Source organism: Neoarius graeffei, chromosome 8 (assembly GCF_027579695.1).
Source record: "Neoarius graeffei isolate fNeoGra1 chromosome 8, fNeoGra1.pri, whole genome shotgun sequence".
Taxonomy (NCBI): domain Eukaryota; kingdom Metazoa; phylum Chordata; class Actinopteri; order Siluriformes; family Ariidae; genus Neoarius; species Neoarius graeffei.
Window position 1 is genome coordinate 9066045 of NC_083576.1, and position 12644 is coordinate 9078688.

At 41.0% G+C, this 12644-nt stretch overlaps 1 protein-coding gene across 1 annotated transcript in view; it reads left to right on the forward strand.

The window, feature by feature from the left end:
* The first annotated feature begins 542 nt into the window (after positions 1–542).
* The window catches only part of rufy1 (RUN and FYVE domain containing 1), a 28088-nt gene continuing 15986 nt past the window's right edge, over positions 543–12644 (forward strand). The window contains exons 1-6 of the mRNA XM_060927253.1: positions 543–851; positions 7528–7701; positions 7803–7920; positions 9620–9721; positions 11716–11839; positions 11937–11998. Coding sequence (XP_060783236.1) covers positions 590–851; positions 7528–7701; positions 7803–7920; positions 9620–9721; positions 11716–11839; positions 11937–11998 — 842 coding nt within the window. The 5' untranslated portion in view covers positions 543–589. The remainder of the gene's footprint in view (positions 852–7527; positions 7702–7802; positions 7921–9619; positions 9722–11715; positions 11840–11936; positions 11999–12644) is intronic.

Here is a 12644-nt window from a genome sequence, read left to right on the forward strand (position 1 = left end):
CACTGCTTGATCGAGAGCATATGACGAAAATTCAGAAAATATGAATAGTTCATTTTATAACTAAATATCAATTTTAATTGATAAAATCAACAAAATACAAGATGCAGACATGTTATTATTTGCCAAAAAGCAATTTTAAAAAATAGGCCATGACCACTTTTGGGGATTGCCTCATAGGGCCGGTTCAAGTGGTGGGGGGCAGAAGGGCTGGGGGGCCGGTCAAAGGGGGGTGGCGGGCCGGAGTCGGCCCGCGGGCCGTAGTTTGATGACCCCTGATCAGATGTACCTACTTGTTTGAGATCATGTAACAGTTACATGATCTCAAACAAGTAGGTATACATCTGATTGTGGCTGACCCGAAAGAAATTGAGCCATGTTGATAAAAGTGCGCATGCGCAGACTTGTGGGCAGGCATTTGCAGTTTGCTCAGCCAATCAAAACGGCGTGAAAAAGAATTAATTTGAATAATAATCCACTTTAGTGTGGTATTCCTCGTGGTAACGCTGCTCCTCTGGTCGCTGAGCGATTATTTGAGCCTGATGTCACTTGATTACTTCTGTCTGGCGTCACGTGATCAGGCTGAGCGAAAATGGCGGACGGAGGTCCAAACAGTGAAGTTCAAAACAAGGCTGGTGAAGATGAGAAAGCAGGAAGGACAGCGGTGGAACAGGACGGTGTGGAGAGCGAACCGGATGGAGAGCGAAAGGAAAAAGCTGGTGAAAGTTCTTGGTCGGCACCGATATTGTCGTTGGCTCGAAAAGCGTCTGAAAGTATCAGCAGCGCTGGTTTGAGGAACCCGTTATCCGCGTCTGAGGCTCCGAATCCGGACCCGTCCGAGTCCATCAGACCGGGTAGGACACCTGTTTCAGCAACACACACAACTGCAGAGAAATAAAAGTCCAAACTTGACAGGTTTGTGTAAAAATCTACATGTCAGTCCAGAACACTTGACGCTCCTTTAGATGGTTAGATGTGAACATCTGGACTGGACTGTTCTGTTCTCTTTAATACTCAGGCTTTCAGTTTTCAGAGTGGCAGGTAACATCTTACACAAATATGGGCAAAAGTTTGTGGACACCCGACCATCACATCAAATAGCCAGGTTATGTTTGCTGTACCACCTTCACCAGAACCAAGAGGTCCAAACCTGCTCCAGCATGTCCACAAAGTCAAGTCAAGTTTATTTGTACAGCGCTTTTAACAATAAACATTGTCGCAAAGCAGCTTTACGGAATTTGAACGACTTAAAACATGAGCTAATTTTATCCCTAATCTATCCCCAATGAGCAAGCCTGTGGTGACAGTGGCAAGGAAAAACTCCCTCAGACGACATGAGGAAGAAACCTCGAGAGGAACCAGACTCAAAAGGGAACCCATCCTCATTTGGGCAACAACAGACAGCCTGACTATAATATTAACAGTTTTAACAGGTATAACCCTCAACTGTCCTCATGGGGCCGTCCTTCACAGGAGCGGTGCGATAAAACTCCGACCAGACACAGGGCACCAGGATGGATCAAGCAGGTCCGAGGGGCAGAAGAGGCCAGCATCTCAATCCCAGGATCAACATGTAACTCAGAGGGACAGATTGGGGGGAGAGAGAGAAAGAAAACACGTTATTAGGTATGCCCTAAAAATGACAAGTATTAAATCTGTGTGGTAGGCTCGCAGAGACGAGAGTCTTTACATTAGGCATAACACACAACAATGGCATGTTAATATGGTAAAATATATCCTGACCTGCTCTGGCTGGATGCTTGATTGGGTGATGGGAGCACACTCCTCAGCAATGATGAGATGCAGATGGGACCGTTAGGGCTGGCCAAGACAATTCAGTTACATTTCACCGGGTCTGGGACATGCGACAGAATGTCTGACCTCAACCCCACTGTAAAGCTAATTTTATCCCTAATCTATCCCCGATGAGCACGCCTGTGGTGACGGTGGCAAAGAAAAACTCCCTCAGACGACATGAGGAAGAAACCTCGAGGGGAACCCATCCTCATTTCGGCAACATTAACAGTCCTAACATAAAGTCAGCTTCGTTGATGCTGGAAACCCGAGTGCAAAACTGTTCACGGCAACTGCAGTCCCCAGCCACAAAAGCACCACTGCAAGAGTCCAGAGCGTCCTCCAGGCGCGACCCCAAACTGTCCGCATGAGGCCGCGCTCCACAGGAGCGATGCGATGAGACTCCAACCAGACACAGGGCACCAGGATGGATCAGGCAGGTCCGAGGAGCAGAAGAGGTCAGCATCTCGATCCCAGGACCGACATGTAACTCAGACAGACAGATTTGGGGGCAGAGAGAGAAAATACAAGTTGTTAGGTAAAGTGACCTCAACCCCACTGAACGCCTTTTGGGATGAACCAGAACGCTGAACACAACCTAGGCCTCCTGACTGTCTGAATGAACACACATCTTCACTGACTTCATGTTAAAACTGTTAATGTTATAGTCATGTTGTCTGTTGTTGTCCAGGTGAGGATGGGTTCCCTTTTGGGTCTGGTTCCTCTTGAGGTTTCTTCCTCGTGTCGCCACAGGGTTGCTCACTGGGGATAGATTAGGGATAAAATTAGCTCATGGCTTGGGTCATTCAGATTCTGTAAAGCTTCTTTGGGACAATGTTTATTGTTAAAAGTGCTATACAAACAAACTTGACTTGACAGCTCTACAGCCACGCCCCAAAATCTAATGGACAGCCTTCCCAGAAGAGTGGAAGTTATTATAACAGGAGAAATAAATCTGGACATGTACGGTTATTTAGCACAAAAGTCTTTCTTTTAGCACAAGTTCTAAAGTCTCTTAGCACAATGTTGGATTATGGTCACAATTAAAAAAAAAAAAAAAAAATTACTCCTCGTGATCTAGGAACGGGTTTGTTATGATTGCTTAGGAACTGGAAGCCGCTGTTCTGCTGCTGTTCTTGTGAAGGATCAGTTGTTGATCCCTGAAACGTGGACTGAAAATCCGATTCTTTGGATATTTGGAGTTAATCCGTAACAAACCTTGAACTGTAGGGGCGTTGTGGCTCAGCTGGATAAGGCGCCATACCATAAATCTGGGGACCCGGGTTCGATTCCGACCCGAGGTCATTTCCCAATCCCTCCCCGTCTCTCTCTCCTGCTCATTTCCTGTCTCTACACTGTCCTATCCAATAAAGGTAAAAAAAAATCTTTAAAAAAAAAAAAAACCTTGAGCTGTGGGCACCTTCACTGATTTCTTCTGATCATATCACAAATTCAGCTGACTGTCAATAATTACACGTTTGCTGAATTAATTAACCAGGGGATTATATCTCTTGCCCTGCTTGACAATGTGTTTTGCTAAGAGCGGAATCTATTCCTAAAAACTTACTCAGATTAAGTTCATTTGATATCACATATTACTGTTTTCATATGTATTTGATGAATAAAGCTAACCAAAAAAAGACCGGTTTCAATGAGAAAAACGAGAATCATGTCTCCTTAGTAACCAACGGTTGTGATCTGTAAAGAAACTTACACTAAAGTATCCTAGAACAAATGGCAGTTAAATAAAAGTGCAATATAAATGTTCAGGAATGACAAAACAACCAAAATTAATATATTGTTTATAATATGACAATCGTGAAGCAAGAAGATGAAGAAGAGTGTTCTTGGATCTTGTGCTAAGAGACTTTAGAACTTGTTCTAAAAGACTTTTGTGCTAAATAACTGTAAACCAATCTGGAACGCGATGTTGATTGATAAACTTTTAGCCTTGAGTGTTGATATTGCACAATTTTTAAATAATATTGGCTGATTTTTTTTTTTCGTGGTATATCAGATCTCTTCCATTCAGCGAGCATGATGTTGAACAAGTCAAAGATGAGTTCAATATCATGCTAGCTGCCATTATTATTATTTATTAATTCTCATCTCATTATCTGTAGCCGCTTTATCCTGTTCTACAGGGTCGCAGGCAAGCTGGAGCCTATCCCAGCTGACTACGGGTGAAAGGCGGGGTACACCCTGGACAAGTCGCCAGGTCATCACAGGGCTGACACATAGACAACCATTCACACTCACATTCACACCTACGGTCAATTTAGAGTCACCAGTTAACCTAACCTGCATGTCTTTGGACTGTGGGGGAAACCGGAGCACCCGGAGGAAACCCACACGGACACGGGGAGAACATGCAAACTCCGCACAGAAAGGCCCTCGCCGGCCACGGGGCTCGAACCCAGGACCTTCTTGCTGTGAGGCGACAGCGCTAACCACTACACCACTGTGCCGCCGTATTTATTAATTGATTAATTATACATTCCTTTCAGGTGTTCAATCCATCTTTCTCTTTCAAAATTCTCTCAATTTTCCGTATTTAACAAAGCAAACCTGGCGGCCATGTTTGTTTACAAATTGTCAGTGTCGCTCGCTAGCGTGGAAGTTTTACGTCTCTGACGTGTGACGTCATGTCTTGACAACCATGCGATATCGTAAACCATATTCAACACTCTCCATTGGATACATTGATGTAATACACGTAGGATAAGCGATATGCTAACAATATTGCATGCTCTCAAACCAGATGAATGAAACCCACTCGAAAGGAATAGAACACGTTTTTATTCCAATTGAAAAAGTGTCGTGTGTGTGTGTAATAATCTGATTTTATTGCATTCACTTATTGCGCAAGTTCTTACTTGTTGTAGAACCAGGTCATTAATATCCCAGAGTGATTTTAGAAGTGGACCGGTGCACCTTTTCAGCCGAAAGTCTACAATCAACTCCTTGGTTCTGTTCAGAAGATGGCAATTTGAAAAATATCTTTCCTAAAATCATTTGAGTGTTGATTTTAGATGTATGGTTGCGGTCATAATATTTGTTTAAAAATACACTTGGATCCAAATCTAAAATTCCTGTCTGGGTTTGGGGCTGAAAGATGCTGGTACTGAAAACGTCCCCAAAGTATCAGTGATCCTCTGCTGTATTTTGCGCAGGAGGCTTTCCATCGTATGCGTTCCCCTTTGTTTCCCGAACAAGTTTTCTTTTGGTTTCAGCAGGAGTGGTTATAGAGCTACAGGGTGGTTTTGTACTCTTCGTTACAGTGCAAGATATTTCTTGTGTGCAATATATTTATCCACCCCTCCAATGATCCTCACAACCTATGGAGAATTGCAATAAGCATTTCACTGCATATCGTAATCTGTATGATTTGTGTATGTGACCAAATAAAATTTGAATTTTGCAACAGTAACACCAGAAACTACTTTACACATGCATGTGTGGGTTAGGGTTGGGTATTGACCTAAAACAAAAAAATTGCAGCTATTTTGGTGATTTTGAAGCCATTTAATGTGGTTTCCTTATGTGCTAATCTCTAGTGAGAACTCGTCAACAAATATGGCGGCGTTCTGTCACTCGGGTACAGTTCTCCGAGTTCTATAGCTGGAGGTGGCGTCTAATATTCGATGTTGACACTTGACCACCCTGTTACTGAATGAACAGCAATTTTAAGGCTATTGGAAGATCTGCAGCTTTTTTTATTTTATTTAAATTATTTATTTATGAGCCATTTGTCCCTTTTTTTGAGTGTGTTGTTATAAGCTCTGGTTTTCCCTCAAAAGATATTTTGCACGTGCAACACCTCATGTTTACGTCTTGACCTGACCAAAATCAACAATGGAGAGACTGATGAGTTAAATTATTCATTTAAATAAATTAAAGGATATGTACAGTGGTGCTTGAAAGTTTGTGAACTCTTAATTTTCTATATTTCTGCATAAATATGACCTAAAACATCAGATTTTCACACAAGTCCCAAAAGTAGATAAAGAGAACCCAGTTAAACAAATGAGACAAAAATATTATACTTGGTCATTTATTTATTGAGGAAAATGATCCAATATTACATATCGGTGAATGGCAAAAGTATGTGAACCTCTAGGATTAGCAGTTAATTTGAAGGTGAAATTAGAGTCAGGTGTTTTCAATCAATAGGATGACACTCAGGTGTGAGTGGGCGCCCTGTTTTATTTAAAGAACAGGGATCTATCAAAGTCTGATCTTCACAACACGTTTGTGGAAGTGTATCATGGCACGAACAAAGGAGATTTCTGAGGACCTCAGAAAAAGCATTGTTGATGCTCATCAGGCTGGAAAAGGTTACAAAACCATCTCTAAAGAGTTTGGACTCCACCCATCCACAGTCAGACAGATTGTGTACAAATGGAGGAAATTCAAGACCATTGTTACCCTCGCCAGGAGTGGTCGACTAACAAAGATCACTCCAAGAGCAAGGCGTGTAATAGTCAGCGAGGTCACAAAGGACCCCAGGGTAACTTCTAAGCAACTGAAGGCCTCTCTCACACTGGCTAATGTTAATGTTCATGAGTCCACCATCAGGAGAACACTGAACAACAATGGTGTACATGGCAGGGTTGCAAGGAGAAAGCCACTGCTCTCCAAAAAGAACATTGCTGCTCGTCTGCAGTTTGCTAATGATCACGTGGACAAGCCAGAAAGCTGTTGGAAAAATGTTTTGTGGATGGATGAGACCAAAATAGAACTTTTTGGTTTAAATGAGAAGCGTTATGTTTGGAGAAAGGAAAACACTGCATTCCAGCATAAGAACCTTATCCCATCTGTGAAACATGGTGGTGGTAGTATCATGGTTTAGGCCTGTTTTGCTGCATCTGGGCTAGGACGGCTTGCCATCATTGATGAAACAATGAATTCTAAAGGAAAATGTCAGGACATCTGTCCATGAACTGAATCTCAAGAGAAGGTGGGTCATGCAGTAAGACAACGACCCTAAGCACACAAGTCATTCTACCAAAGAATGGTTAAAGAAGAATAAAGTGAATGTTTTGGAATGGCCAAGTCAAAGTCCTGACCTTAATCCAATCGAAATGTTGTGGAAGGACCTGAAGCGAGCAGTTCATGTGAGGAAACCCACAAACATCCCAGAGTTGAAGCTGTTCTGTACGGAGGAACGGGCTAAAATTCCTCCAAGCCGGTGTGCAGGACTGATCAACAGTTACCGCAAACGTTTAGTTGCAGTTATTGCTGCACAAGGGGGTCACACCAGATACTGAAAGCAAAGGTTCACATACTTTTGCCGCTCACAGATATGTAATATTGGGTCATTTTCCTCAATAAATAAATGACCAAGTATAATATTTTTGTCTCATTTGTTTAACTGGGTTCTCTTTATCTACTTTTAGGACTTGTGTGAAAATCTGATGTTTCAGATCATATTTATGCGGAAATATAGAAAATTCTAAAGGGTTCACAAACTTTCAAGCACCACTGTATGTTTGCATTTATTTAAAATACAGGTTTTTAAAATGTCAGTATTTTTGTCATGTGGTTTTTTTGTTATGGTAAGTTTGGGCAGTTTTTAATTGTTTTTACGAGTGGAAATTTTCAATTATTTCATTTCATGTTTAAATAACTCCAGAGAAAATATTACTCATGACCCTTTTTAAGTGACAACTTTACAATTTTCAGGGCTTTTTTTTTTTCCTCATTAATATTGTCTAAACCTTTGTGCCTTTGCAGCAATGAAAGATCCAATGTCTGTGGAGCGGTCCAATCTGTTGTCCATGATGAAGCTCAGTATAAAAGTTCTGATCCAGTCCTCGCTCAGCCTGGGTCGGACGCTCGACTCCGAGTATCAGCCTCTGCAGCAGTTTTTTGTTGTACTAGAACACTGCCTTAAACATGGACTGAAGGGTAAAATTCAGTTTGCAAAATTTTACAGAAGATTTTATTTGTATAATTTGTGCATGGACTGTGTATCAATGTTCTGTCCTTTTACTGTGAACACGGTGCAGTAAAGAAGTCCTTCATTGGGCAGAATAAATCAATCTGGGCTCCTCTGGAGCTGGTCGAGAAGCTGTGTCCCGAGTCAGCCGACCTCGCCACGAGTGTCCGAGACATGCCTGGACTCAAGTGAGTCTCCGCCTGTGTGAAAATCTGTTTTAATGCAAGACTTTACGGGTAAATGAGGTCATTTTAAAAAATAAATTTTAAAAAATCAATAGGCATGACAATCTTTTGTTAATTGATTTTTGATATTTTAGCTTGGCTTATATATGGGGATTACTTTGGGGATTAAGTTAGCACATATTTGCATATTTAATAAGACCAAAATATTTCGAATTCTGATGATGTCGGAGTGGAAATCGTAATTTCAATATAAAGATACTCTCAAGAGACCAAAACAAGTTAAATATAAAATCAAGTGTAAATTCAACAATCAACATTTTGAGAAATTCTTACATTGTTGTGATGGTGTAGGAATGAAAATGCATGAATGCATGTCACTGAAACTGATCTTTTAGGTTCTGAAATAAGCAAAATAGTCAATTCTGAAGAAAAATGGTTTAAATATACGCTGCAGCTGCGCTATAACAAACTCCTTGCGGGACGTCCAGAAGGTTCGTAATGCTGAAACGGAGCCACTTGTTACACCAAACACTCACTCTGTTTTTATAAACTGTTTAATTTATACAGTATTTTTGCTGAATTCTCTTCATTTTTATAAAGTAAAGGCGCTGAGTCACTCTTAAGTAAAGGAAATAAGCCACACTCGCCGCATCTTCTTTCTTTTCAGCCCGTCATGTTGAATTTTATAGTTATCGATGAAGTCTCGGAGCTCTTTCTTTTGCTTTAAAAGTTGAAATTGAATTTTTCGGGATGCCAGATTCTTTAGACAAATTCGTTGCTTTCTCACCATCCTTTAGACACTCCAGGATACGAAGTTTGTCTTCAACGGTGTCCCATTCGGACTGATTACCATGCACCTGTTCCGGATTAGAGTGCAATCACAGCGCATGCTTATAAGGACTCTCACTACAGCCACTTTATTAGGAACACCTGCTGTTTGATGCAGTTCTCTAATCAGCCGATCCCTTGACAGCAGCACAAGGCAGATCCAAATCAAGAGCTTCAGTTAATGTTCACAATGTTCAAACCGCAGAATGGGAAAAACTGTGACTTTTTCTTTCACTGTGGCATGGGTGTTGGTTTGAGCGCCAGATGGACTGGTTTGAGTATTTCAGAAACTGCTGATCTCCTCCTGGGGTTTTCACACACAACAGGCTCTAGAGTTTACACAGAAAGGTGCGAGAAACAGAAAAAAAACATCTAGTGAGTGACAGTATGGGAATGGAAATAAATGACTTGTTGATAAGCACTCAGAGGAAAATGACCAGATTGGTTTGAGCTTTTTTTTTTTTGCCAGGAAGGATATAGGAACTCAGTTAATCACTCTTTATAACCGTGGTGAGCAGAAAAGCATCTCGGCATACAAAAAAAAAAGAGAGAGAGAAGACAATATTGGGTTCCAGTCCTGTAGCCAAGAACGGGAATCTTAGTCAACAAGAAGTTTCTATTAAAGTGGATTGTGAGTGTGATTTGGAGGAGTGGGCGGAGCTAAAGCCTTCAAAGTTTTAAGATGACGCGGTGAATAAAAGTCACACTTTTCTGTTGATCATCTTATTACCACGGATTAAGAAAAGATGATAAAGGTGCAGTTTATCCAGAAGTCTTTTTTTTTTTTTCTAGATATTTCTACATGTTGCATCTTGCCTTAAGTTTTATGCGTTTTTCCTGAGGACTGTAAACCCTGTTTGTTTGCCTTTCGCAGGACGGGACTGGGTCGAGCTCGAGCGTGGATGCATTTGGCTCTCATGCAGAAGAAAATAGCAGATTACATGAAAGATCTTATAAACAGGAAGGACCTTCTGGGGTGAGCTGATGATCAGAATACTGTTTACCTGTAGGACTGAAACTAAAGCAAAAAATGCATTAAATTTCAGTCTAAACATAAATAATAAAAATAAAATATAAATAACAAAAAATTGAGAGCTCTAGAATTATGGTAAGCATGTGTTTTAATATTAAAAAGATATGAAAATGGTTTTGTCCTCATTTACTTTAACTCTCACAATGAAAGTACAACCCCGATTCCAAAAAAGTTGGGACAAAGTACAATTTGTAAATAAAAATGGAATGCAATAATTTACAAATCACAAAAATTGATATTGTATTCACAATAGAACATAGACAACATATCAAATGTCAAAAGTGAGACATTTTGAAATTTCATGCCAAATATTGGCTCATTTGAAATTTCATGACAGCAACACATCTCAAAAAAGTTAGGACGGGCAATAAGAGGCTGGAAAAGTTAAAGGTACAAAAAAGGAACAGCTGGAGGACCAAATTGCAACTCATTAGGTCAATTGGCAATAGGTCATTAACATGACTGGGTATAAAAAGAGCATCTTGGAGTGGCAGCGGCTCTCAGAAGTAAAGATGGGAAGAGGATCACCAATCCCCCTAATTCTGCGCCGACAAATAGTGGAGCAATATCAGAAAGGAGTTCGACAGTGTAAAATTGCAAAGAGTTTGAACATATCATCATCTACAGTGCATATCATCATCAAAAGATTCAGAGAATCTGGAAGAATCTCTGTGCGTAAGGGTCAAGGCCGGAAAACCATACTGGGTGCCCGTGATCTTCGGGCCCTTAGACGGCACTGCATCACATACAGGCATGCTTCTGTATTGGAAATCACAAAATGGGCTCAGGAATATTTCCAGAGAACATTATCTGTGAACACAATTCGCCGTGCCATCCGCCGTTGCCAGCTAAAACTCTATAGTTCAAAGAAGAAGCCGTATCTAAACACGATCCAGAAGCGCAGACGTCTTCTCTGGGCCAAGGCTCATTTAAAATGGACTGTGGCAAAGTGGAAAACTGTTCTGTGGTCAGACGAATCAAAATTTGAAGTTCTTTATGGAAATCAGGGACGCCGTGTCATTCGGACTAAAGAGGAGAAGGACGACCCAAGTTGTTATCAGCGCTCAGTTCATAAGCCTGCATCTCTGATGGTATGGGGTCGCATTAGTGCGTGTGGCATGGGCAGCTTACACATCTGGAAAGACACCATCAATGCTGAAAGGTATATCCAGGTTCTAGAGCAACATATGCTCCCATCCAGACGACGTCTCTTTCAGGGAAGACCTTGCATTTTCCAACATGACAATGCCAAACCACATACTGCATCAATTACAGCATCATGGCTGCGTAGAAGAAGGGTCCGGGTACTGAACTGGCCAGCCTGCAGTCCAGATCTTTCACCCATAGAAAACATTTGGCACATCATAAAACGGAAGATACAACAAAAAAGACCTAAGACAGTTGAGCAACTAGAATCCTACATTAGACAAGAATGGGTTAACATTCCGATCCCTAAACTTGAGCAACTTGTCTCCTCAGTCCCCAGACGTTTACAGACTGTTGTAAAGAGAAAAGGGGATGTCTCACAGTGGTAAACATGGCCTTGTCCCAACTTTTTTGAGATGTGGTGTTGTCATGAAATCACCTAATTTTTCTCTTTAAATGATACATTTTCTCAGTTTAAACATTTGATATGTCATCTATGTTCTATTCTGAATAAAATATGGAATTTTGAAACTTCCACATCATTGCATTCCGTTTTTATTTACAATTTGTACTTTGTCCCAACTTTTTTGGAATCGGGGTTGTAAGTTATGTTGCGTAAAATTATTGCCAGGGTGCCAATAATTGCGATCTGCTGTGATAGAAAATGAGTCAACAGTTCATTTACTGAACAGTCAGATTTGAGACTTCAACAGTACTGTGCTGTCAATCAGTAATATGTAAATTGAGTGTGAAGCTGTGAGATTTGTAAAGATCGCGCTGTCGTGTAACAGGGAGTTTTATGAGCCAGGAGCTTTGATCATGGAGGAAGAAGGTTCTGTGATCGTCGGGATGCTGGTGGGGCTGAACGTCATCGACGCCAACCTGTGTGTGAAAGGGGAAGACCTGGATTCTCAGGTGAGACACGGGACTCTCTCTCGCGCACGCACACGTACACACTGCTGCAGTTTGTGTCCCGGAGTTTAATCCGGAGTGTGTTCTCTGGGTGTTACAGGTGGGTGTCATTGATTTCTCACTGTACCTAAAGGACCCTCAGACAACTGAGAACCCACAAGAGTGAGTAACTCCACCTCCTTAAATCAAAACTGCTGACCGAGTGCTTCGTTTCAGATCACCTTCTTGCATCTTTTGAATATTTACTTGGCTTCAATCACGTTAGTTTTTCCATACAGTTGACTGAGAACGTGTTTATTTACACAGAGATGTGATTGAGTTGATTTGCTATGATGCTAATCTGTTAGCTACAACAATTAACAAACTGAAGGAAGGCGCTAGACGAACATCATGAGGTTTATAAAGGCTCACTTGGAACGGCCCGGGATGGACCAGAGCGTGGGGTTCGACTCGGTTGTGCTATATTTTTCGACGATCTTTCAGATGACTTTCAGCGCTCTAATCGTGTTATTTCAGCTGAATTATTAATTAATGTATTTAAATTAAAGCACAGATCTTAAATGGAGCACGTAATTAGTAAATATGTACAGTATTTGCATATCAGAATGTGATTGGTTCTTATATTTTATGATGTAACATTTGCCAGATTTTAATGCCTTTTTTTGTGTGTATCCTGTTACTTAATTTTAACCGCTGTAGGAACTAAATAATTGTATGTCGCTGAATAATTGCCTCTCGTTCGTTCGTGTCAAGTCATAAAAATGTTTTATAAAATTTAGTGATTGGTTATCACTCGGTGAAACCGTGA